Source organism: Prionailurus viverrinus, chromosome B1, assembly GCF_022837055.1.
Source record: "Prionailurus viverrinus isolate Anna chromosome B1, UM_Priviv_1.0, whole genome shotgun sequence".
Taxonomy (NCBI): Eukaryota; Metazoa; Chordata; class Mammalia; order Carnivora; family Felidae; genus Prionailurus; species Prionailurus viverrinus.
In genome coordinates this window covers 150,833,818-150,859,067 of record NC_062564.1, presented here as the reverse complement: position 1 = coordinate 150,859,067, position 25,250 = coordinate 150,833,818, and the positions used below count along the sequence as shown (strand labels likewise).

The 25,250-nt window shown below is 32.6% G+C and overlaps 1 protein-coding gene across 2 annotated transcripts in view; it reads right to left on the bottom strand.

Annotated features, from left to right (window-relative positions):
- The window catches only part of UBA6 (ubiquitin like modifier activating enzyme 6), a 90,117-nt gene that overhangs the window by 12,437 nt on the left and 52,430 nt on the right, over positions 1 to 25,250 (bottom strand). For both annotated transcript variants that reach the window (XM_047855664.1, XM_047855665.1), the window contains 14 exons: positions 19,714 to 19,857; positions 18,466 to 18,533; positions 17,236 to 17,314; positions 16,004 to 16,084; positions 11,615 to 11,692; positions 10,078 to 10,259; positions 8,470 to 8,575; positions 6,434 to 6,523; positions 6,258 to 6,338; positions 5,384 to 5,512; positions 3,762 to 3,813; positions 3,610 to 3,673; positions 2,719 to 2,788; positions 2,117 to 2,188 (listed from right to left, as the gene is read on the bottom strand). In XM_047855664.1, coding sequence (XP_047711620.1) covers positions 2,117 to 2,188; positions 2,719 to 2,788; positions 3,610 to 3,673; positions 3,762 to 3,813; positions 5,384 to 5,512; positions 6,258 to 6,338; positions 6,434 to 6,523; positions 8,470 to 8,575; positions 10,078 to 10,259; positions 11,615 to 11,692; positions 16,004 to 16,084; positions 17,236 to 17,314; positions 18,466 to 18,533; positions 19,714 to 19,857 — 1,296 coding nt within the window. The remainder of the gene's footprint in view (positions 1 to 2,116; positions 2,189 to 2,718; positions 2,789 to 3,609; positions 3,674 to 3,761; positions 3,814 to 5,383; positions 5,513 to 6,257; positions 6,339 to 6,433; positions 6,524 to 8,469; positions 8,576 to 10,077; positions 10,260 to 11,614; positions 11,693 to 16,003; positions 16,085 to 17,235; positions 17,315 to 18,465; positions 18,534 to 19,713; positions 19,858 to 25,250) is intronic.

Here is a 25,250-nt window from a genome sequence, read left to right as displayed (position 1 = left end):
TGATTGCTGACAAGAGGTTCTTTCCTAAAGAACATGTCTTCCTTCATATAGGTGCATGCTCAGAGCAGCACTTGCAAGTAATTTATCTTTAAGAAATTACTAATTAGACATTCCACAAGGGCAGTAAAGTTCGTATTTTCAAACTAAAAAACCATCTACATCATCACTAATTAAAAATACTATTTCTTTGTATTTTATACATTCAACTTGTGTTTTTACAGATTAAATATTATTGTAAGTATTTAGGAAATATTAAAGAGTTAAGGAGGCAGAAACTTTTATTTGTCAGAGTAACTAGTTGATACTTTTGGCATCTGTTAACTAGAAGTGCCAGACTCTGAAGTTTCAGTGTGAGTTGCTTCAAGAAGTTGTGAAAAGCTCATTAATTCATGTTAAAACTAAAACTGTATGTAGCTAAATTGCTCAGGACAATTTATTACACCAAAACTCTGGTATAGAAAGAAGCAACTGAAGCCACAAAATACTGCAGAGCTATTAACACCAGAAAAGTTATTGACACATAATTCTTTTGGCTTCTGTCTAGCAGCTCTGTCCACTAGGAATGAGGGCTAGGAACCTTCTTTTTGTTTAAAAAAATTTTTTTTTTATTTGAATATAGTTGACACAAAATGTTACATTACTTTCAGGTGTACAACATGGTGATTCAACTTCTCCATAAGTTATGCTGTAGCTCACAAGTGTTGCTACCATCTGTTACAACAGAACGCTATTACAGTATTGTGGACTATCTTCCCTATGCTGTACCTTTTATTCCCTTGACTTATTAATTCCATAACCAGAAGCTTCTTTATATAGGAATTCTGTTTACCTCCCTGTTCTTTTATTCTTGATAAACTACAAGTTATGAACATTTCATTCAGCAAACCCATTTACTGTACAAAATCAAACAGCTGTAAGTTTTCCTTTTCTCTAAAATAAAAATGCAGACTAGAAGACTGCACACACCATTTCCTATTTGAATTTTATGGGGAGGAAATCATGATTCCCTATTTTCCAATATAGCTAGGGGGTAAGGGGAACAAAAGACTGTTTTGTGGATGATTTTTAGAGTGTATACAAAAAGTCATACAATGACTATGTGAAAAATACTTAGGCAACTAAATGCCTTTTTCCCCCAGCCACATTGAATGTAATACATTAAGTGGACTAACATTAAGTGCATCGTCAGCGCTGTTTCAAAATTCTACTCAAAATTCTCTGACTTTCCCATCGCCCTGAACAATTATTTCACACCTTTTTTCCTCTGCTCAAACTTCCTTAAACTTCTTCTCCTTACCTGGAGCTATTAATTGTGCTTCTTATTTCAATTTAAAAAAAATAAACAATCTTTTTTTCCTCTTACACTCTAATTCCAATCCCTTTCAAATCCTGTCAGGGCTACTACAAAATATACCAGAATCCAGATTCTTATTGTAACTTACTTGTTACCGACTACTTCATCAAACCACCATCATCTTTTGCCTATATCCTCCTAATAGCTTTACATGTTTCCTTTCTCATGTACCATACAATCATTCTTAACACAACAGGCAGAGTCAGCCCTTTAAATATAAGCCAGATTGCGTCCTCTGCTTAAAATCTTCCACTGGCTTATCTCCTAATAAATCATGAAGTACTTATCATAACCCCAAGTATCTCTCATATCTGTCTACCAATCTTCTTGAATATTCTCTTTCAGAAAAATCCTGGCCTTCAAATCTTTTAAGGCCTTTCTCTGAACTTGTTCCTGCTTATGTGCATTATTCTTTCAACACGTAATAGCATGGCTCACTCTATCGCTTCCTTCAGGTTTCTGCCCAAATGTTACCATATCACAGAGGCTTTCCCCTTTTATCCCACATAAAATGAAACCAGTTTCATCATCCTTTATTTCTTTTCCTTGTTTTATTTTTGGTTCTTAGCACTAAGTCCTATTGTAATATTATGTAATAGCATTTTTTTTTAACAGTCTGCCTCTGGTCCATTAGATGATATAACATCCATAACAGCAAGAATTTTGTTTTGTTTACTATGGGATTCTCCAGGTTGAGAATGGGACTTGACACTAGTAAAATTTCAATAACTATTTGCTGAGTGAATAAATTTCTAAACATACCTTGTTGGAAGGTTTGAATTCTTGAATCTTTACTTCAGAAAGAATATTCAAGAGGGCATCTGCTGATAAGTCCTGTTTTGTTAAAAAGTAATTTTATCAACAAACATTTTTAAAAATTCTGAATTCTAAAAAATTCTGGACTAATAAGGTCCTTTATCATACTAAAATATTTGAGTAATTTATCATCTGACTATTTAGACCACATCTATTTGTGACATTTACCTTTATTCTATAGAAATATCATCCATAAAGGCTGGGGGGGGGCAGGGGTGGTATGGGTGAAAAATTACTTATTAGTCAACAAACCTGAAATCTTAGTTCTTTCCATTCATTTTAAAAAGGTAATTTTGGGACTGGTTGTATCAGACTGAGTGCTCTGAGGTCAGAGACTATCTCATCATTGTTTTATAAAGTTCCCTGTACAAAGTTATACTCAATAAATGTTGACTCAATAAAATAAATAAATAAATGGAATTCATACCTTTGGAAGCAGAAAAATATTTAAATGGTTCAAGATGAATGTAGGTGATGCAATTAGCTGCTAGGTCATCTAATTTTTACCTGGTTTTGTATCACTTGCTAGAGCTTGAAGGTTATCTTACCTCTTCTGTAAATGGAATGCAATAGACTGCAGCATACAGTTTTGCAGCATTCAGAAGAAAACTGAAGTGCCTTTTGAAATAAAAAATAAAGCAAAGTGTGAATGCACAGTTTTAAAGGTGTTTAATTCATCAAAAACTATAGTCTTTTGAAATGTTGAAGAAAATCATCACAGAACTTTTGTTACAGGAATATTTAAAAGTTAGGCAATGAAGTCCTGGTCTAGACCAAAGCATTTCAGAAGCTATAAGAAACATTAGCTATTTATCCTCATAAGTAGTAATATTCAGGAGAGGAGGGGCAAAAAGTAGAAAAATTAGACTAGTGAAAGAAAATTCACTTTAATTCATAAAAAAATTAGAAATTTGGTTTTAAAGAGCATACATTAGGCTCAACTTAAGCAAGTGACTTTGGTAAAAACAAAAGTAAGTTTTACAGGAGAAGCAGTCAGGATAAGGTGACTAGAAGCCTAACATAAGCACCAGATGAGGAAATTAAATGGAGTTACTTGTTGAAAGGAAGGTTAACAGGCTCAATGTTTAACATATAACTTAAGTTTTTTAAAATTTGGCTTCATATAATAGGAAAACATTTGTTGTCATTTCTTGTTTTTTTTCTTATGGATAAAGTCAAAGAGGTAACACTTCGGATCCACTTTAGAGAAGATAAAAATAAAGAAGTTATTTTACCATGTAAATAAATAGATTCACGTATGTGGGGGAGAAGGGCTGTGGCTGGCTTTGTTGGCCAGACTAATGAGCTAACTCTTAGATTAACAGGATGCACTAATTTAACACTTAAAGAGCCTGAAGTTTCACTCTGCCATGTAAAACTATACTCAGTCAAGAAATTTACAACAAAGGATGCATATAAAGCTGGATATATATACTTACAAAGGTTCATTTAAATCAAATTTTATTGGAGATGGAGGCCTCTTTGGTGATTGCCAAAACAAACCTAAAACAAGACACAAATATTATTTTCATTGTATTTATCCAGTAATAAATTATATTAATTGTTCTTCTCAACACTTGGTTACACTTACTGCCATCTTTTAATCGTGTGTCTAGAGGAAAGCAGTGAAGAAGCTGAAGAGCCTAAAGAAAAAAAATCAATTAAAAAAATCATTACTTAACATTATCTGAGGTAAAAAAAAAAAAAAAAAAAATCTCAACACACAAAAAGATATACAGTGAAGTTTCCAGCCACTCTTATACTCCCTCTGTCCATTGTCTTGTCATGGCCCTCTATACCTGGAATAACTTCTATTGCTATTTTTTTTTTTTTAATCAATACTTACAGTTTATTTTTTCTTTGCATCCACAACAAACATGAATATACATTACTCCTTTTTTTTTTTAAATAGGTTTCATTACAAAGCCCATCTTGGGACTTGAACTCATGACTCTGACATCAAGACTTGAACAGAGATCAGGAGTCGGACGTTTAACTGACTGAGCTACCCAGGTACCTGTATTTTATACCTTTTTACACAAAAGGCGGCATATTTTACATACCATTATGCTCCTTTCAAAGAGCTAATCCTTAAAATAAAAATTAAACTGGTAAAAACATACAGCATTTTGTATTTAGAAATGATAAATGACGTTTGAGATTTGCTTCAAAACCATCTGGGGAGGTATAAAGATGAAACAAGATTATCTACAAATTGATACAAAATTAACAAAATTTGTTAAACCTGGGTGACAGATTCATGAAGTTTACATTATACCTTTTTTTCTACTTTCTACAGTAGAATTTTTCCAGAAAAAAGCTTTAAAAAAGTACAAAAGATAATCAGGACTAAAAAGAGTTCTTCAGATTTTGAGATAAGAGGTCATTGATTATAATGGTAAAAATAATTTGAATAGGAGTGGGGAAAGAAGACACGTTAACTGGAAGAGGAAGTAGCAACACTAAGTATAAGACCCCTTTTCTAAGTAGCAAAGAAGGAAGGGAAAGGCAAGGATAAATGTAATCAAAAGACTTTTTAAAAAAAGATTACCTTACTTTATATTCTGACAGGTATGAGCCTGAAGACGGGGAGAGGCTCAGGAGAGAGGGCAGGACACATTCTAGCAAGTGCAAGTAATAGGGGATGGGAATAACAGCTAATAGTGAGCATTTCTGGGCTAGGTTCTACTCAAAATGCTTCACAGGTATTAACTCATTTGATCCTCACACTACCATATGAATTACACACCAATTTAATATCCCCATCTTACAAATGAGGAAAGAGACACCAAACAGACATAAAATGTGATTTTGAATATGGATGGGCAAGGCGAAATTCAACACAATTTCTGACTGAATCTATTTTCTCAATTTCTTGCTTTATTCTGAACAACAAACTTCTTTTAGACTACTAATAAAATGTATTCCTTATTTTCTAAAAGAACCTGTATCTGAAACCCAATATTGCACACAGAAGGATAAGGATCAGTTAAATGCAGAACTGACAAACCAATGGATGGAGTTTAAGTGTATTCTTTTAACACTCAAAGAGAAATCAGTTCTGTGCCCTGCACTTGTTTTCACTTAACTTACTATTTTTTGAAAAGATTCCTGAAAGAAAAAGTAGACATTTTGGTCCAGTGAAATTAATTTGGTAGCAATTAAATGAGCCAAGCTAATATCTCTTCTTAATGTTTTATAATGCATACTTACCTTATGGTTAAAATATTTTTCAAACTTTGATCTTGCTAATTCTACACATTGGGACCAGTTTCTAGGTCTTCTGCTAAGCAACTTAATAACTTGAAAACAGCCTTCTAAACTGTGTCCAGTTTGTATCTTCTAGAGAGAAAAAAAAAGCAAAATAAGTATATTTCCAAGTAAACACACACACACACACACCCATTCCTGGGAAGTATTAGCCAAAGTTTGAAGTACCAGCTCATGTGATTTATGACTAATTTTTTCACTGTGAGCTCCTTGTCCCTGCTTTTTTCTTCTCCATCTTTCTCTCCTTTTTTGGAGGGGGAATGGGAAAAGACAGTACATGAAATTTCAACTGTAGAGTTTCTCATCTGACAAGTTATCCTTATGTCTTGCTAGTTATTAGTACTACATATGTACCTAACAAAAGAAGTGCTATGAATAATATTTTATACTAAAAAGTTGGTCTGTTTAGTGCAGGAATAAAGAAAAGTAAGAAAATACCTTTAAAGTCGCCCTCATCATAAGAGTATTAACACTACCATCCATTCACAAAATTTTCACTAGAATTCACGTTGGGTTTTTTTCAAACAGTTTAACAAGTTGTTTTATTACACAAAGCTATCATTTTTATGACATCTTTTTTAGGTTGAAGCATATGAATTGTTTTGTGGGTCAAACATGGTCAAATAATGGCAATTCCACATAGCTCATACAAACTACAAAAAGGTCATTTGTGACTTGCTAATGTCAAGATTCCTCACGCACTTACTCTGTACAATGATGTTTTTTAAAGAGGTGAAATAAACTATTTGTAGGCAATATGCAAATAAGATTACACTGAGACAGTGTTGAGATTATATTAAAATGTATTGATTTTTACCTGTAAGACTTCTTCTGCAGATGGATAGGTTTGCCAAAATTTGTTAAACAATGAAGGCTTATGGGAAAAGGAACTTTCAAACTTACATGTAAGGGAAAAAAAGAAAAAAAGTTAAAAATTGGATAATCTTCTATTCACTTCAAAGAAAAATTTCTTGAAAAAAAGATCTTTATTACCTTATCTCTTGCCCACTGTATAGTGTGTTCAATAGCAGCTGGAAATGACTTTAGAGTACAAAATGGTATTTCCTCTTCTGGGGGATCCCGCTAATTTATAAAGTATGACAACAGATAGTTAAGAAAGGCAACAACAATTTTTTATTGATTAAATTTACTTGAGTATTTTAAGACCATTAAAATTTTTAAAAAAATAATAAAATGAATCCAACATTTTTATATCTTCTTTCTCCTAGGCAATAAGAGGAAAACTGGATTCTTTTGACACTTAATCATTTGTCAACAGCAACGTAACAAAAAACATGAATTCTATTATAACTTATTATCTGTGCACTTATTTGGTACCATGTAGTACTTATAAGCAGACTTCCATATATAATTAATTTTTGTCCTCTAAGAATCAGGGTGACATTGAAAACTTTACAATATTTCCCAACATTCCCTACTTTGAAAAGTAATTCAAGAATCCCCAAAAAGGTGCTCGGTATACCATGTGTTTGTTTCTCCATGGAGAAAAAAATTTAGGAGCAGGGATCCTATGTCTTTGATGGTTGGTATAGTTTCTTGCAGAAAGTGTGTATTAAATAAACAGCTAGTAAGAAAGAGTGAAATCTTGCCGTTTACAACAAGATGGTTGAAGCTACAGAGTACTATGCTAAGCAAAATAAGAGAAAGACAAAGACTGTATGATTTTACTCATATGTGGGATTTAAGAAACAAAACAAACAAGCAAAGGGGAAAAAATAAGAGAGAGGCAAAGCAATAAACAGACTCTTAACTACAGAGAACAAACTGATGGTTACCAGAGAGGGGTGGGGTGGGGGGATGGGTAATAGAAGTGATGGGGATTTAGGAGTACACTTGTGATGAGGACTGTTATGGTATTTTTGAATCACTATGTTGTACACTTGAAACGAAAATTACACTGTATGGTAACTAACTGAAATTTAAACGAAAACTTAAAGTAAATAAGATAAAAAATTAAAATTTAAGAAATACTTTCAGGAAAAAAAAAAAAAAAGAAACGGCAAATGCCTATGTTGTCTCAGGTAAACATACCAATGAAAAAATACCCACATCCTATTACAGGGTACATTTGGTTTAACCACTATAAAATGACACACTTTGTCTCTTTTCACTTAGAGATTTATATTTTAGTTTGTTGAGCTATGAAATATCATAAAATGTTTTATAAACCAAAGAGGGAAGCCAGAAGAGAAACCTGTTTTTTCTGGGTATTAAGCCAGAGAATATAGGAAACGATGTGGAATATAGGGAAAAATGTGGTAGAATGACAGAATCAAGGGAACGTTTAGAATTCTACAGACTTCTCTACTTTGAAAATCTTCCAACATGACCTCATAATTTTCTCCATGTAATTTCCTTCAAATTAAGCTTCTAAATTTTTTCTACTATAATGTTTTTACTATTATACTTTATTTCATAAGAGTAAATGGGAAAACAAATTTTATAAATGTTTAATAATTTTACTAAAGCAAACCTACCTATTAAATACAGTGATTTTACACTTGTTAAAAAAAAAAGAACAACAACACTATTCTTTCCATTTTACAACCTGCGTTGATCTTTTTTAAAATCCTAAAGCCTACATTTCCTAGGCCAGAGTTTTTCAATTTTGGCAGTATATCAAAATCACTTGCAGAGATTAAATAAAATTATTACTATATCTCTATATATCTCTATCTCTTTATGTATATATGTACTGGCTCCCCCTGTGGAGCAATTGGATCTTCAGTTAAGATTTTGGACAGGTCACCAGTTCAAAGTTTGTGAGAAAAGCAATCATGCACCTCTGACAAATAAACAGTAAACATAACAATAAGACAGTGGAAAGACAAGAAACAAAATTTGAAAATTTAAAAAGGTTAAGTTCAGCTGTATTTTAAAAAATACACATGCACATATGCATAGAAATTATTGACAGAATGGACACATTAGGAAAGATAAATCAAATCTCTGACTGAAGAGAAAAAAAATGAGATAAGAGACATTTATTGCAAAATTGGTTCACTTACATGACTATTATAGGATTCAGTTAAATGAGGTACGATAACTTCAGTGTGTCCCTTAGTGCCCATTGTTCCAGAATCTAAGAGGGGTCGTAGATTTGCTAAGCAACGGCTATTTGAAAAGATAATAGGTAACGAACATTTAAGTGAGCAATAACAATGTAAGCAGAGGACATCTTACCACTTTCTGTTGGTCATTTCACACACTGATCACTTAGTGAACGTAGTATCTTAGGAAACAGATACATTACCACCAAACAATGCATTTATCATTTCCATCCCCCCTCCTTCCACAAATTCTGTTGTCCAATCTGATAATTTCTTCTCTTTCTCTTCTTACTAGATTTTGGGCTTCAACTTCTTTTTACTCTAGGTTAACTCTTTGCTAATGTCTATTTCTTCCTTGGTTATTTTTGGACTATAAGTTCTGTCTTACTATATCTTCTCAGTGTTCTCTTCACCCCAAACAATATTAACCTCCTTTTTTTTAAACTTACAATACCTATTTTCTACACACTTTAATTTCTTAAAGTTTTTATTCTTCCTTCCTCTGCCCAAGACAATAAACTTTAAAAAAAAAAATTTTTTTTTTTAATGTTTATTATTTTTCAGAGAGACAGAGAGAGACCAAGAACAAGCAGGGAAGGGGCAGAGAGAGAGAGACACAGAATCGGAAGCAGGCTCCAGGCTCTGAGCTGTCAGCACAGAGCCGGATGCGCGGCTCAAACTCACAGACGCTGAGATCATGACGTGAGCTGTAGTCGGCCGCCCAACTGACTGAGCCACCCAGACGCCCCCAAGACAATAAACTTTTAACTACACTCTAGACTGGCAAATTTTCCTCCGTTTAATAAATTTGCTCAACTAGAGCCGTAACATTAAAGAGTCATATAAAGATGTAAGAAAAATTAGTAAGGTGTACACATGATAGTCATTCATTCATCTACTTATTTAACAACTATTTACTGAATGTGTTGGGCACTGATGGGAAGTGTTGGGCAGTGATGGGAAAATAAATGGTCCTTTAATAAATGATTTAGTGAGCTAACAAATATTAATTAAATACATCAATAAAAATAAACACTATAAGGGGAAAAAACAAATGCTGATTACCATACGGGGATCTACAGAATTGAGTCATTAAAGAAAGTCTCTTTGAATAAAGACATTTAGGCTAAAACTGAAAGGATGTGAAAATAAACCAAAGTAGGCAGATTTGGAGTCAGGAGTTTTAAAACAAGGTAAACAATTTCCTGAGTCTGAACGAGAGTATGTACTCTCACTCTCAAGTGAAAAAGCGTTGGATGCCTTATAAGAACTCAAAGAAGAAATGTGTAGCTGGAATAAGGGGAGCCAGCAAATAGGTAAATTTTAAGCTGGAGTGATAGACAAATGGCAGACACTCTACAAAAAACATTTAGGCCGTGTTAAAGATTTTGAATTTTATCCTAGGAATAATGGGAAATCATAAAAAGGATTTGGATTCAAGGAAAACTACAATAGAAATACAAAGAATAATCAGGAAATTGGATAACTTTTCAATAAATAGGTGTGGAAAAGAAGTGATAACAAAAGAAAAGACAATTTTTATGAATCCGTATTTCAAGAACATACCTGTCTACATATCTCCTGGCTTCCACATTATCTAATGCTGTAATAATTATATCTTGTTTAGTATAGAACTCATCATTGTAAATAGCCTCAGTGGCTGGACATACTTTGTTCAAGTGTGCATCTATCTTGAATTGAGGATTTATTTTCAGGGTTGCGTCAGCAGCAGTATAGCTTTTAGGTTTCTAAACAAATAACAAACAAAAACAGAAATAATAAATATTAAACAGAAAAGCTAGGCCATGACAGAACTTACATTTTTTACATGAGAGTAAAGTAATGAGACCAGCTTTCATTTTTGGTTTGTGGACATTGCATTCATTGTACATTGTACATTTAACAATCCATATTAGTCTGAATAATTAACAATTTACTAATGGAAATCTAATAAAAACCTCTATTTTATAGCTGTTGTTCTTTAGAGTTCTTAAAATATCAGTTATTAAAGGTACAATTTCTTCTAATATGAAGGTTTAAACTAGATATGTGCCTAGAAAAAATAAGAACAGTGAATTCATTGAAATATTAGAAATCCTAACTGCAGAAAATGAACTCTCAGAGGTATGCAAAGTTAACACACTAGTACTAAAATTTAAAAAATACTACTATTTCTGGATGGAGATATTAAAGAAATAATATACATTTTAGTTTTATAAGAGAGTCCCCTTGACATGTATTTACTTCTCAGTGCTGTCAAGCATGTAGGCAAATTACAAACTTTGTTAGAACTCAGTAAAATAAGAATAAACAGACCTTAACAGTTCTTCTGTAAGTAAAATGCACAAAATAAATGAATTTTGTGACATATATTTTGGTTCCTGATAGACCTTATTAATTTTTTTTTTTTTTTTTTGGTATTTGGATAGGTGAGGCAATTAGGTTAACTATGCCATCTGTTTTAGTTATTACTTTTCTGTTCATGACATTCCTTAGTTTACCAAGATTATCAATGGGCTATTGAAAAATAAAGTGCAAAAACATTTCTAAAAAAAAGCAAATATGCCTGACTGCCTAAAGTGTTTCTTTTCTTGACTGAAATATTTTGATCTCTATGAAAAAGACCGAAAACCAGGAATATTTTACAATGAAGAGGATGTTAATTAAATAGTCAAGCAAGATCAAAGAGCAAAAAATTCTAAGCGCTAAACTTTACCTATTTGGTAATAAAGACTCCCCTTCCTTCCAAAAAAGAGTGCCAATGTGTGATTTAGTAAAACCTTAAATTAGGAAATCTGTCTCTGCAAGCTTAGTTTCTAAGATTACATATGTACATACACCTTGATTATAAAATGAAAAACATACTGCCCATGATTTACAACTTACATCTTATATCCAAAATCAATGCAAAACCCAATTTTTATATTAAAAAATAATTTTATATTTTTCCCCAAATGTCATTCCCATTGTTTGATAATTTGAGAGATTCTAATAAAATAAAAACACATTAGGTTTGCTCAAGTGCAATTTTCTATTTATAAAAAAAACTCTCTTTTTTGTGGAACACAATAGATTATTTAAATTTGAAACAGTAGCAACAAACCTGTATGTGGTGAGGACGAAACAGGAACTGTCTATTCAAGTTGGATTTTTCTATCAAGTCAGGATCTGTAACTGTAACCTAGTATCAAGTAAAGAAAAAAGCTGAAATCATGTCAGAGAAAAATTTAAATTGATTTTGCTTTTCTCAGAAAGACTAAAACAATTATGCTAATTATTTTAGGTGGTAGAAGTTATAATACAAATACTCCAATGGTTACCAATGCTAATGTTTTTATACTATATTTAACTATAATTAATGTTTAGCACAGGAACATGTTAAACAAGACAGCTGAAAATGATGGCAATTCATGTTCAAAACTTTTTTCTAATTATTCAAAACAAAATGGAGACTAAAACATTACCATCACATTTTAGAAACATATAATAGATTAGCCATAGAGGAGTTAAACATTTCTTCTTTCTAAACATACTTGTTTTCAATTGCAACAAATTTGGAAAAGAATGCTTACATGTTCCAATTTGAAAGGAACTCTTGCTAAAGCAGAGGTCTACAAACTACAGTGCAGGCAGGCTGCCTGGTTTTGTAAACAAATTTTGTTGAAACACTGTCATGCCATTTGTTTGAAGTATTGTCTATGGCTGTTGTCACACTATAATTGCAGAGCTGAGTAGTTGTGACAGAGACCCTTGGTTCACAAGTCAAGAAGAGCTGCAACCTGGTCCTTTAAGAAAAAGTTTGCAGACATTCCAAGGAATAAGATGAAAAAAAGCAGCTCCAAGATACTCAGAAAAATACTGATAATGCGTTTGTCCCTTAAGTTGGCATTTGTACGAAATTGACTAGAAGCAGTATTTCTCCAGTGTGTTTAAGATGTTAGATGTTGACTGACGTTCACGAACACATTCACTTTCTTTCAACTGGTATTTCCTGAATATATGTTTTTTGGGGGGTTGTTTTCAACATTTCTATATGTGTTAGAGTGTGTCTTTTATGTTTTAAGTTTATTTATTTGTTTTTAAAGTGTGTGCGCAGGCGTGCACAACTGGGGGAAGGGAGGTGGTGTGGGATATAGAGGATCCAAAGCCAGCTCTGTGCTGACAACAGAGTCCCACATGGGGCTTGAACTCATGATCTGTGAGATCATGACCAGAACCAAAGTCAGATACAGTCAGATGCCCAACCGAGCCATCCAGGTGCCCCAGAGTATCTCCTTTAAATAAGAAAAAAAAAAGCACCAAACAGAAAATGTCTTTTAACAATAAGTTTAATCAATATATAATTATTGTGATTACGGATATAAGCCTTTTTTTCCTACCTCCTCCCTGACCCCACTTTTCATCCATTTCCATTTTTTTTTTTGGCTTAAGTTTCCTTAATTCCAATCCCCTACATTCCTCACTGAATTGGTTCAGAAGTTAAACATTTGTTTCTATGTGGTTACACCCAAAATTTTCACATGCACATGTGACTTAAGATCTAAAATTAATGACAATTTCTGTCTTCTTCCTGAACAATCAGGATATTTGAAATCTCCCTTCCACCTTCCTTATCAATGAACAGCATTTTACTTATTTTGAATCATCCCATCCCCAAAGTCAATATTTTAATTAAAGGTTAAAAAAACCCTCAGTGCTTATTTAAATCTGAGAAGGCTGACAAAGGCTGCCACTACTTACCCTTGCTTTATGCACTGTCCATGTTATCTAATAGTTCTTTCAATGAGAATCAATTAAGTGATAACCTTTCATCATTTCACTTGTCAGTTATTTTTACTTCTCTTGAAAGATAATTTAGCTGGGTATAGAAATCTAGGTTACTTTTCCCTTACATTATGAAGATACCCTTTTCTATCTTTAGGTGTGCATTTATTGCTGATGAGAAATCTATACGGTAATCTCTTTTTTTATCTTTGCCTTTGATTTGGTGACCAGTTTACCTTTGCAATCTCAACACAGCTGTTTCTAACTCTGGAAACTTTTGTCATTATCCTTGGAATATATTGCTTCTTCATTATCTTCACTCTTTCTGAAAGTTCTACTATACTTATGTTGGATCATGCAAATGCGTCTTCTTTCATTAAAACAAGGTATCTTTCTGCACTACATGCTGGGTGCATATCTTCTATTCATCAATTCTCACTTTAGCTATATATGAATTTTAAGTTCACTGGACTATACAGAAATTCTTACCTGGCTTTTTATAAAACTTAGTGCTTTCCCCCCGCCCCCTCATGTTTCTATTTCTTTTTTCTTTTTTTTCACCTTTGGTCATTTCAAACTTTAACATTTGTTCTGTTATTATTATCTTTTTAAGTTTATTCATTTTTGAGAGAGAGAGAATCTCAAGCAGACTCCACGCTGTCAGCACAGAGCTTGATGCAGGACTCAAACTCACTAACTGTGAGATTGTGACCTGAGCTGAAATCAAGAGCTGGACGCTTAACCAACTGAGCCACCCAGGCACCCCTGTTTGTTCTATTATTTGTAGCACTCCTGTTATCTACAGTTCTTAGCTAATCTTCTGTTTTCATTGGCTGATTATTCTTCCAAGTGGTGCCTTTTTTCTAGTGGATTGTCATTTTTTTTATTGTGAATTGTCTTGAATGGATGTTCATTTCTCTGCACAGTTCTATGTACTCTTGGTGTTAAGGTATCACCATGATGCAGTTTTACATTTATTTTAGTCAGAGCTCTGTTGATTTTAATGGTCTTATTTGTTACATTCTTCTCTCTGCTTAGTTTTTTTTTTTTAAGAAATATTTTTAGAAAACAAATATCTACTTACACTGAAAAAGAAAGCGTGTGTACATGAGCAGGGGAGGAGCAGAGAGAGAGAGGGAAAGAGAATCCCAAGGAGGCTCAGCGCAGAGCTCATGTGAGACGTGATCTCATGAACCATGACATCATGACTTGAGTCAAAATCAAGAGTCGGATGCTTAACCAACTGAGCCACCCAGGCATGACTCTGCTTGGATAAATTTTTATATAATGTTGGATTCCATATACCAGTGTCGTACGTGCTTTTAGTTAACAGTTTGTCACGAGTTACTTCTCTACTTAATGTTTTGGACATACTCAAGATTGAAACACTTATGAATAATCACAGGTTTAGCTCAGGAATTAATTTCTCTCTTGGTTCCTAGGGACTTCTCTTTCCTTCTTCTTAGTTTGGCTACATCTGTAAACACTTTAAAAAAAGAGTAATTTATATAGCGAGTCTATGTATTTGCAGTAAGATAGGGATCCGTGCACATTAACTTACTTTTTGTTACCTGAAGTCAGTATGTTTGTTTACTACAATTCTTTTCCTGACCTTTATATGCTGTAATTCTTTTCCTGATCTTTATATGCTGACAGGCATTATACATTATAAATTTCCAAGGAGTTAAGGTATTCAGGTGATTCCCAAACTTAGGTAAGCAAGATTTTTTTTTTAAAGAAATAGATTTTAAAGAATAGTGGTTTGTGAAACACAACTTAGGAAATGCAAAGCAGGAATAATATCATATGTAAGAACATCTGCCTATAACTGTGATAGTAATAAATGCCCTTTTTAAGTAGAATATTAAGCCAGGCTTTATAAATTATAAAATGTGAGCTAGTATACAAATTTTAGCCATTTCATTATTTACTGTTAGTCACTATGATAAATCACTACTCTGGAAAGCTAGTTTATATCTTAAGGGCAAAACAAAATCAGTGACATATTTTTATTTAAATATAAGACATGGCTACCCAATTAACTCACATTTATCACCTTTAGAATTTAAATTGTACACCGAAGTTTGTATTATTCCCTCTCCTTTTGATAATCACTAATTGAAACTATACCTGAGAACTCTGCCACTTTCTAATGTTAGCTTCTTCTATCTTAAAGATTTATCTAATAATAAGAAATATTAATAGAAATAGTAACAATTCTAATGTGCTTTATGGTTTGCAGAGCCCTTTCACATTTGATCTTCATAATTACATTATGTGCTATGAAGTACATATATCGGTTTCATAGTATTAGAGAAAGAAATTGAGGAACAGAGAATTAAAAATATGTTGCCATAGGGTCACATATCTTTTGAACAGTGGTCAGGCTAAAATCAGAATCTTTCAATTTCTAGCTTAAGTCTTTCTCCTCAGAAATCAGTATTTCAGCTCTATGCAGTCAAATACAGTTTAAAAATGGGCAGCAACAGTAATATAAAAATTTAACTCTCAAGGATTTATATCTTTTGGTGTAAATGTTTATTTTTAAAAGAGAGTGGGGGAGGGGCAGAGAGAGAGGGAGACAGAGGATCTGAAGTAGGCTCTGCACTGACAGCAGAGAACCCAATGCAGGGCTCAAACTCAAGAACCGTGAGATCATGACATGAGCTGAAGTTGGACACTTAACTGACTGAGCCACCCGGGAGCCCCTCAAGGATTTATGTCTTACCATTCCTTTTTCTTTGCCTGTGCCAACACCAAGTAAAGCAAAATTTTTTAACATTTCACAGCCTATGGCTCCACATCCTACCTATGGAGAAGAAAAATGAAATATAACCGATGAAATAAAACCAAAACTACTAACTAAAGAGAAATTTCATCTTAAACTTACTTCAAATGACAATTTATAATATATACATACTTTTAAAAATAACTTGAACATCTGCGATTCATTTTACTTTAATTAATTTATGATACTATTATAACTGGTACAGTTAAAAATATATAAATCAAGTAAAGAAAAGCATAATATTTACACTTCCTTTAAACAGAAGACACTCCAACAAAAGCTAACAGTTGAGCTCATTATTTCTATGAGATAGAAACAAACACCACAAAATATCAGTGCAGCATTTTAATGAAAAAGATTTTTTATTTACAGATAATTTTCAAAATTCATTTGATGGAGATTTTCTAAGAATTTCTGTATGTATGTAAAAGCTTAGCAACAGTTGCTGACATTCAAAACATTATTTAAAAAATTATTACTAAAAATTAGAATTATTTTTAGAACTGACTATAATTAAAAAACCCATAAATGACAAGAAAAGGAGTTTTTTTTGTATCAGGGAGAGATATCCTGCTAATGCACCAAGATATTTAAGAAAGTCAGATTTTACCTACATCTTCCTTCATGCGGTAAGAAAAAATTTTAAAACATGGAAAAATATCCCAAACCTAATTTTTAATGTATTTCTAGAAAATCATTTAATTTCCAAACTATCATACTCATATTTTAATTTTAAATGTATTGTTTTTATACTAGGCATTGACAAATATTTTTTGTAAAGGGCCAGATAAATATTTTCTGTTTTGTAGGCCATATGGTTTCTGTCATAACTACTCACCTCTGCTATCATAACATGAAAGAAGCCACAAACAATATATAAATGAACGGGCTTGGCAGTGTTCCAATGAAACTTTACTTACAAAAATAGGCAGCAGCAGTACACTGGATTTTTTTTAGACCATATAAATCTTTCACCTTTTACAAAGATAGGCAGCAGGATTTCGCCTGTGGGCCATAATTGGCAAACTCCTGTCTTAAAACTTTTACTGAATGTCTACTCTTTAGGAATTGTATTCACTCAAGACTCGAATTTGCTTTAATAAGTTAATTTGATGGTACACAATAGGAGTCTGACTGTACTACTTATTATTCTCATCATTATTTATACTTACCAAGAAGATATTCAACTTTTGTAGCTTCTGACACAAAGTGTCTCCAATGCAAGCTCGCAGGGCATCATATCTATCTCCTCTGCAGAAAATAATATATATCAAAAACCAGAAAGACATAAAAAAAATTGTTTAGTTTTACTACTGTTAATACAAATTTAATGTATATTTTAAATATTTAAAAATATTTAAAAATGTATATTTTAAATAGGATACGCTAGAATTCCTGACAATCTAAAGGAAAATTGTCTTATTTCAAAGGGGAAAAAAAAACCCATTAAGAAATCAGTTTTTTCTTTTTCCATTTGATTTAATATCCTATGTTCAAATGACTTACGTAAAGGTGACTTCAGTTTATCTAGAAAAGACTGTTTTCCAAGGTAGGAATTTTTAATAAAGGTTCCTAGAGAAGTCTATGGAGGAGTTTTGGAGTTGTTAACACATTTAAATTGAAAGAAGAACTTTGGATTATGTGAATTTGGGGTAGAATGAATCCATAAGCTTTTATTTCTCAGAGGTTTGACTCAAAAAGATGAAGAATGACTGATGTCAATATAAAAGTTGCAGAGAGCATCTATTTTCATCTAAGTTCAGAATGGTATTTTGTTTTGTTTTGACTTTATTTACTTATTTATTTAGAGAGCCCTGACACAGGGCTCTATCTCAACAACCACGAGATCATGACCTAAGCCGAAATTAAGAGTAGGACGCTTAACCGACTAAGCCACCCAGGTGCTTCCAGAATGGTGTTTTGAATGCTAACTATTATCATGGTATACAATTTAAAACATTATATTCATTATTTATAAAATGGTAAAGAGATATTGCATTCTTTTGACACTTAAAATAACCTCTAAGTAGAGGAAAAAATGACTGTAGAAGTCAATAAGTTACAAGAAAAGACATCTAAGACAAATGCATATTTGAGCACAAACCCTTTTAACCTAGTTACCTCTCACAAACATTCAACTAGGAAAAAAAGAAAGAAAGGGGCACGTGGGTGGCTCAGTTGGTTAAGTGTCTGACTCTTGACTGTGGCTCAGGTCACAATCCCATGATTCGAAAGATCGAACCCTGCTTTGGGCTCTGTGCTGACAGCATGGAACCTGCTAGGGATTCTATCCCTCCCCCTCTCTCTGTCACTCCCTGACTCGCACACTCTCTCTCTCTCTCTCTCAAAATAAATAAACATAAAAGAGAGAAAGAAAAGATAAAGAAAAAATTCAGAATTACCGTGGGAGAAATTCTTCACGTTCAGGTTTGTCTAGGGATTGGACAATATCTGCTGCTTCAATGTACAACTTTAAAGTAGAAGACAAAAACACAACTTACTATGTATAAACCTCAAATTGCTAGAAAAATTGGTTTTTCTCTTCCATGGTTATTTAATAGTCATTAAGGAAAACAATGATAAAAATGCCAAAACAGATTAATACATTAAAAAATATGATTTTTATACAGTATACATTCCTGTATTATTACTTCATTAAAACAATGGTTAAACCTGAAGGAACTGTTAAAAGATATAATTTGATTCATGTCACTTAGCCATCTTAAAAATGGTATATTCTAATTTCAACAAACAAAAGGAAAATTTCACCTCCAAATCTATACCAGAGGAAATGACCTAGAAAGCCACAGTTTTAGTATTAAAACAAAAACAACAAATTGAAATTAATTAAAAAAAAGAATTCACTCTCATTTACATTTAAGTAACTTATGTGGCTAAATTTCAACTTAGTTAAATGGTTATTTACTTAATTATAACAAGACAGAATCTACATTAGTAACATACTTAACAGTTGTATCTAAACCAGACATTTACAACTGAACTTGTACTCTGTACTAAAATAAATCAAATAATTCAACAGCAAAATAGCATTATATGGATACTTTTTAAAACATAAAAAAAGATAAACGTTATATTCAAAATGTTAAAGTGTTTCAAAAGGAAAGGGCCTGAAGGGTATCCTTTGACACCCTCTGCCAATTATTCTTTTCGGTAACAAAAGCATAATTTTTTATTCCTTCTTAAGATGTATTTACCTATATAGTTCTCAAACTTATACCATTCCTATGCTTTTACTTTTAGAGTTTAAACCTAGGGAAGGATTCTGAAGATTTCTGGTGCCTAAAGATTCCATCCAACTGTTTAAAAGTCCTGAGAGTCCTTGAATGCTAAGCTAATCATACTGGAAAACTAAGTATAAGGGTAGAAAATTCATTCCTTCACTCTCACAAATGAGAAAAAAATCAACCCTAGATTACAACTTTGGGTTATATTCCAATAGCCTCAACCAATAATCTTGTCAGTTTCAATTAGAGAGTTAAATTTTGGTGGTGTATCACATCTAACTAATGCATCAAAAATATATTTTGAGGTTACCTTTATAATATATTAATATTTTAATTCATAACATTCACTGCATGGGTGGAAAATTCAATCTCAAGCCTATAAAAATATTGAAATACAAAACTTACCCACTGGCACAAAGGAGAAAACTTTCCTGTTACGGCTTTCAATACTTCTTGGCTAGCAACACCTCCTACTGCTGCAGCAAGTGGGGGTAAAAAACCTTGAGCAGTCCAAGAGAGCCAATGCACAATGTCAGCATTTACTTCCGGCTGAAACACAAGCCACGAAAGATAATAATCTTGGGCGCCTGGGTGGCTCAGTCAGTTAAGCGTCCAAATCTTGATTTTGGGCTCAGGTTGAGCACTACCTACCTCCCCCTCCCCCCTCCCCACCGCCTGCCGGCTGAGAGCACAGAGAGCCTACTTGGGATTCTCTCCCTCTCTCTCCGTTCCTCTCCCAATTACACACATACTCTCTTTCAAAATAAGTAAATAAACTTAAAAAAAAAAAAACCCACAAGTTTTTACATATATACTCAACATGTCAATGACTTACTGTGAGAATTATTAAATTACTGTAGCTTAACTTCTAAAAAAGCTACTCAATTTTCCTACTAGATTTTAAGTCCTAAAAAAGTTCCAATCTCATAATAAAAGATCCAAGTGCATATTAGTTACCCTAAGCAGTATTTCTCTTTACCAGTAACTGCCCATTTTTGCTTTTTGAATCTATATGTTACACTAGGGCAAAATTTAAGATTAACTGGAACATCTACCATTTATAGCGTTTGTTAAAGATCAGTTCTGTGATGTCAGTCAGTATTTATAAACATCTAGAATTTTAAAAAACTGTTCTAATGGAAACTATGGGAAAATCTTGATCCCAAATAAATGAAGATAAAAATAAACTGATCCATAAAAAAATAAGGAGCTTTTAGCTGGAGTCTGAAGTAGTTAAAAAAAAAAAAAAAGAAAAAGAAAAAAGTAAGAGTCAAAAATAATGAGGCACTAACATTGTTAGAAAAAAAGTGAGAGTAACATGGTAATTTTGCATATTTAAGAGCCAATCATCATAAAGTTCTCATTATCATACTTAAAAACTGAAATGATGGTCCTTGAAATAAGATTTGTTTATTAGCATTTTAAAGGAAATATTGGAGAATTGGATTCTGGAGCTATTGTTTTAGCACAGTTTCTTATTTGTGAGAAAGATCTTTTCATGACCTCTGGCTTCTCTTTCTCTTCCTGTTGTTTCAACATTAGTAACCTGAATCTTAACCTTAAGATTCAAATAGGGCTCAACTGCTCTGAAATCCTATGTAAAATAGCACTACTTGTGCATTTAGGGGGTAATAGAAGGCTTTTATTACATTCTCAAAGATATTTGTGATACAAAAAGACATTACTATCTACTTACTATTCCACTCACTCCATTTCAGTGTTCTATATCTCATTATTTTTCAACTATTTAGCACTAAACTCAACTCTGATTATAATTTCATTTAAGCTGTGCCCTTTCTGAATGCAGAGATACTGGTGTAGTGATAATATTAAAAATAATGATGAGAATGCAAAGAGAAGCAGGTAATTTGTGTGAGCACCTAGTGTGAGTTGTCTATTAAGTCCACATGTAATTTTCAAAATAATCCTAGGAAATATAATTTTTATCATACAGATTAGAAAACTGAAGTTTGAAAAAGCAATTTCCTTATGATTTTATAGCTAATAAGTGAAACTAGAATCTGAGCCCTAAAAGTCTAACTTACCAGTAGGTTACAATATCTCCCAAGATTCTATTATTTTTTAATTAAGAATGAACATAAGGGAATGGAAGCAAAAATAATATAAAAACAGGGAGGGGGACAAAATATAAGAGACTTCCAAAAACTTCTTTACAGCCACAATGATTAAAAAGATATAGAGGAGAAAACCCAAAGATGGGCGAATGAGTGGGAGTAGCTCCGAATTTTGAACAAAGATACTCTGACAAATTTTGATACAGACTAGAAAATATGAGGAGTTATTGGAAAAAGAAGGGGAAATATGTTTGTGAGTTCAAATTTGGAAATGTTAAGTTCACTATGAAATAGGAATTTAAAATGGAAAATGTCATTCACTGGACTGAAGTTAACTGAAGAAAATAATATAGATACGAAATATGACAAAGGAACACAGTTTCTAGCATTTATTTAAGTTAAAATATTTTCAAATGGTTTCTATGGAAACCAAGTTTAGAACAGTTAAACAGTTCTAAACAGTTCTAAACAGTTTAGAACAGTTAAAATCTATGAACATAGTGAACATTTTTTGCATTGTCAAATTAAAGAATTTTTAAGATAAATATTTAAAAAAAAAAAAGAAACACTCAAATCTGGGGAATTTTTGGTTGCCCTAGGATAAATAGCTCAAATCTAAATTTGCCTAAACAATCTCTAAAAACAGATACATATCCAAAAGAAGAGAAATAAACCAGTGGCAGGGTTTCAGGATCACTAGAAAACAGAGTATTATAAACTTCAAATTACCTGTAAATAGAAAAATAAGTACCAAACTCCAACAAAACTACTTCTGGACGTCACAATGCTATAAGCCTTCACAGAGAGCAGGAAGTGTGTAACCACAGAAAAGAGAATGAAAAGAGAACAGTGACAAACCACAGTCAAAATCATCCTGAGAAAACAGAAGCCCTAGCACTAAGTGCAAAAAGTACTGAACACGTATGTAATCTGGCAGATCTCAGCACTGCCTATGGCGAAAGAACTTCAGTGGGAGGCAATGATGTAAATAGAAAAAGGGCGACATTCTTTGACGCAGAAGGCTAAATTAAGAAGGGAGGAAATTAATGATTTGGCAGAAATCAAAGAGATCTACAAGACACCAATACCTAACCACCAAAAACAAACAAACCCAACCATTAAAGAAACCCCTTTCTAGTATCCTAAGGGAACAAGGAGTTTTAGAAGTACAAATCTGAAAAAAGCACCCAAAACTCTTATCCTGCCCCCAAAATAGACAAAAAACAGTTTACTATACAAAAGTAATGTAAGAAGTAAACAGAAAATTAGAATCAAAACATTTCAGCCAATGAAAATTTCTCCTCCAAACTAATTATAAGGCAGTGGAAATCTGATTGAGTGAATTATATCCTTAAAAAACACTTGAGAGATGTGGGAAAACAAACAAAAAAACCTCACCTCCAATCAGAAATTCAACTAAATACTAAAGGAATCCATTCCACCACCAATCCTCTCCCCGCAAAAGGAAAAAAATAAAAGAAAATCTGAATCTGTGTATTAAAATGGGCTCATAATATGGGAAAAATGGACTGAATGATCAACTCTGAGATACAATCAGTTAAAATTATACACTTTACAGGTGAAAAAAACATACAAAACTACAAGGCAAAAAGGCTAGACTTGTAAGAGTAAAAAATTAAGGTGGCATCATTATTTCTCAACAGTAAGATACCACTAAAGAAAGTAAGGCCTAGAATGTTATATTCAGCCAAGTTGCCTTTCAAGTATGGAGGCTACCAAAAATACTTAAAACATGTAAGAACTCAGAAAAAACGTAATTCTGAGCTCCTTTGGAGAAATATACTAGAGACCAAACTTGATTTCAAGAGTTACCACAGAGCTACAATAATCAAGATAGGATGATATTAGTGAAAAACAATGGAAGACAGAAACAACCAATGGAAGATAAAACATTGAGTTCAGAAACAGCCCTACACATATGTGGTCAATAAGTTATTGACAAAGAATACCCAGAATATAGAATAAGGAAAGAATTATCTTTTCAATAAATGGGCTAGAATTACTGGATATTCTACATACCAAAAAATTAATCTTGATCTATACATGGCAAAGTATGAAAAAATGAACTCACAAAAGTATAAAACTGTGTCCAATGAATTAAAAATGTATAGTTGTGCACACTTGACCTACACTTGTATACTTTGCATGGCATACAAAAATGAAGTCACAAAACTATAAAAATTCTGGAAGAAAACACAGGACAGAAACTGTGACCTTAGATTTAAAAGAAGGTATAAAACACATACCAAAAAAATGATACATTGAAATTTATCAAAATTAAAAGCTTCTGCTCCTTAAAGACACTGTAATAAAATGAAAAGATGAGCCATGGACTAGAAGAGAATATTTGCAAAACATGTATCCTATGAAGGATTGATATCCAGAATATATAAAAAACTCAATCAATTAGAAAACCTACCTAATTAAAAAACAAAGATTTAAAAGGACAGTTTATTAAAGAAGAGATATGAGTGGCAAATAAGCAAATGAAAAGATACCAAATTCATAATGATCAATGAAATGGAAATTAAAACCAAAACAAGATATCAATGCACACACTTTAAAATGGCTAAAGTCAAACAAATAGATAATACACCATTATAGAGAGAATACAGAGCAATTCAAAATCTCATACATTTCTGGTGGAAATGCAAAATGGTATAGCTACTCTGCAAAACAATTTGGCAGTCTGTTATAAAACTAAACCTGTATCTATCATTTGTCTCTGTAATACACCACTACGTGTTTACCCAAGAAAAATAAAAACATTATGTCCACACCAAAATCTGTATGCATATGTTTGTAGGGGCTTTATTCATAATTGCCCACATTGGAAACCCAAATGTCCAGCTGGTACAGGGAAAAAAAACTGTGGTACACTTATACAATGGGCTACTTACTCAACCAATAAATAGGAATGAACATGCAACATGGATTAAACTCAAGTTCATTATAATTAGTAAAAAAAATCCAGACTCAAAAGGCTACATATTGCATGATTCCATTTACATGACATTCTTAAAAAAAGGCAAAAATATTCTGGTTGCTATGGTTTGTCTGGGGGAGAGGGAGATGATTATAAAGAGGCATGAGGAAATTTTCTGGCCTTATGGAAATGTTTTACATCTTGATTATCGTGGTAGATATATGACTATACACTTTAATGGTGCACAGCTCAATTGTCTACAAATTTTTGTATAACTGTACATCTAAAAAGGGTGAAATTTTCTATATCTAAGTTTTATCTCAATAAATCTGATAAATCCCTAATCATATCATTCCTTGTAATCACAGACTTCATCAATCTATTTCTAGCTTTTCGCACTTTTCTGTAACCACTAAATACGCATACATAAAAGGTCTTTAACTTGTGGTTAATGACTCACTGTTTTCAGTTCATTTGTTATTTCCTTTGTTTTAATCACATAAAATATGAGATCATATTATTCTTAACCACTAATGTTAAGACTTCACACTTCCCCCTCATTTTTATACCATAACAAAAACTATAAAATTTTCAACTAAGTGCACAAACACTGCTAACGTTGTTATCTGCTAAAATGAAACTACTGGCCAGCAAGCACTGGCACCATGACATGAAAAAATCGTTTTCTAGGTGATATGTCCAAACATGATATGCAAAATGCAATTAAGAGATATGAATATATAATGGAAAAAGATGATTTATAGGAAAACTTACAGCTATACAGTGAGTTTCAGTGGGTTAACAAAGTAAATCAGAAGAGATAATACTAATACTAAAAATATAGCAGGAGCAGAAAATAGTAATTACTATATGCCATAGACTCAGATTCTAAGCGCTTCACAAAATTAAATCATTTAATG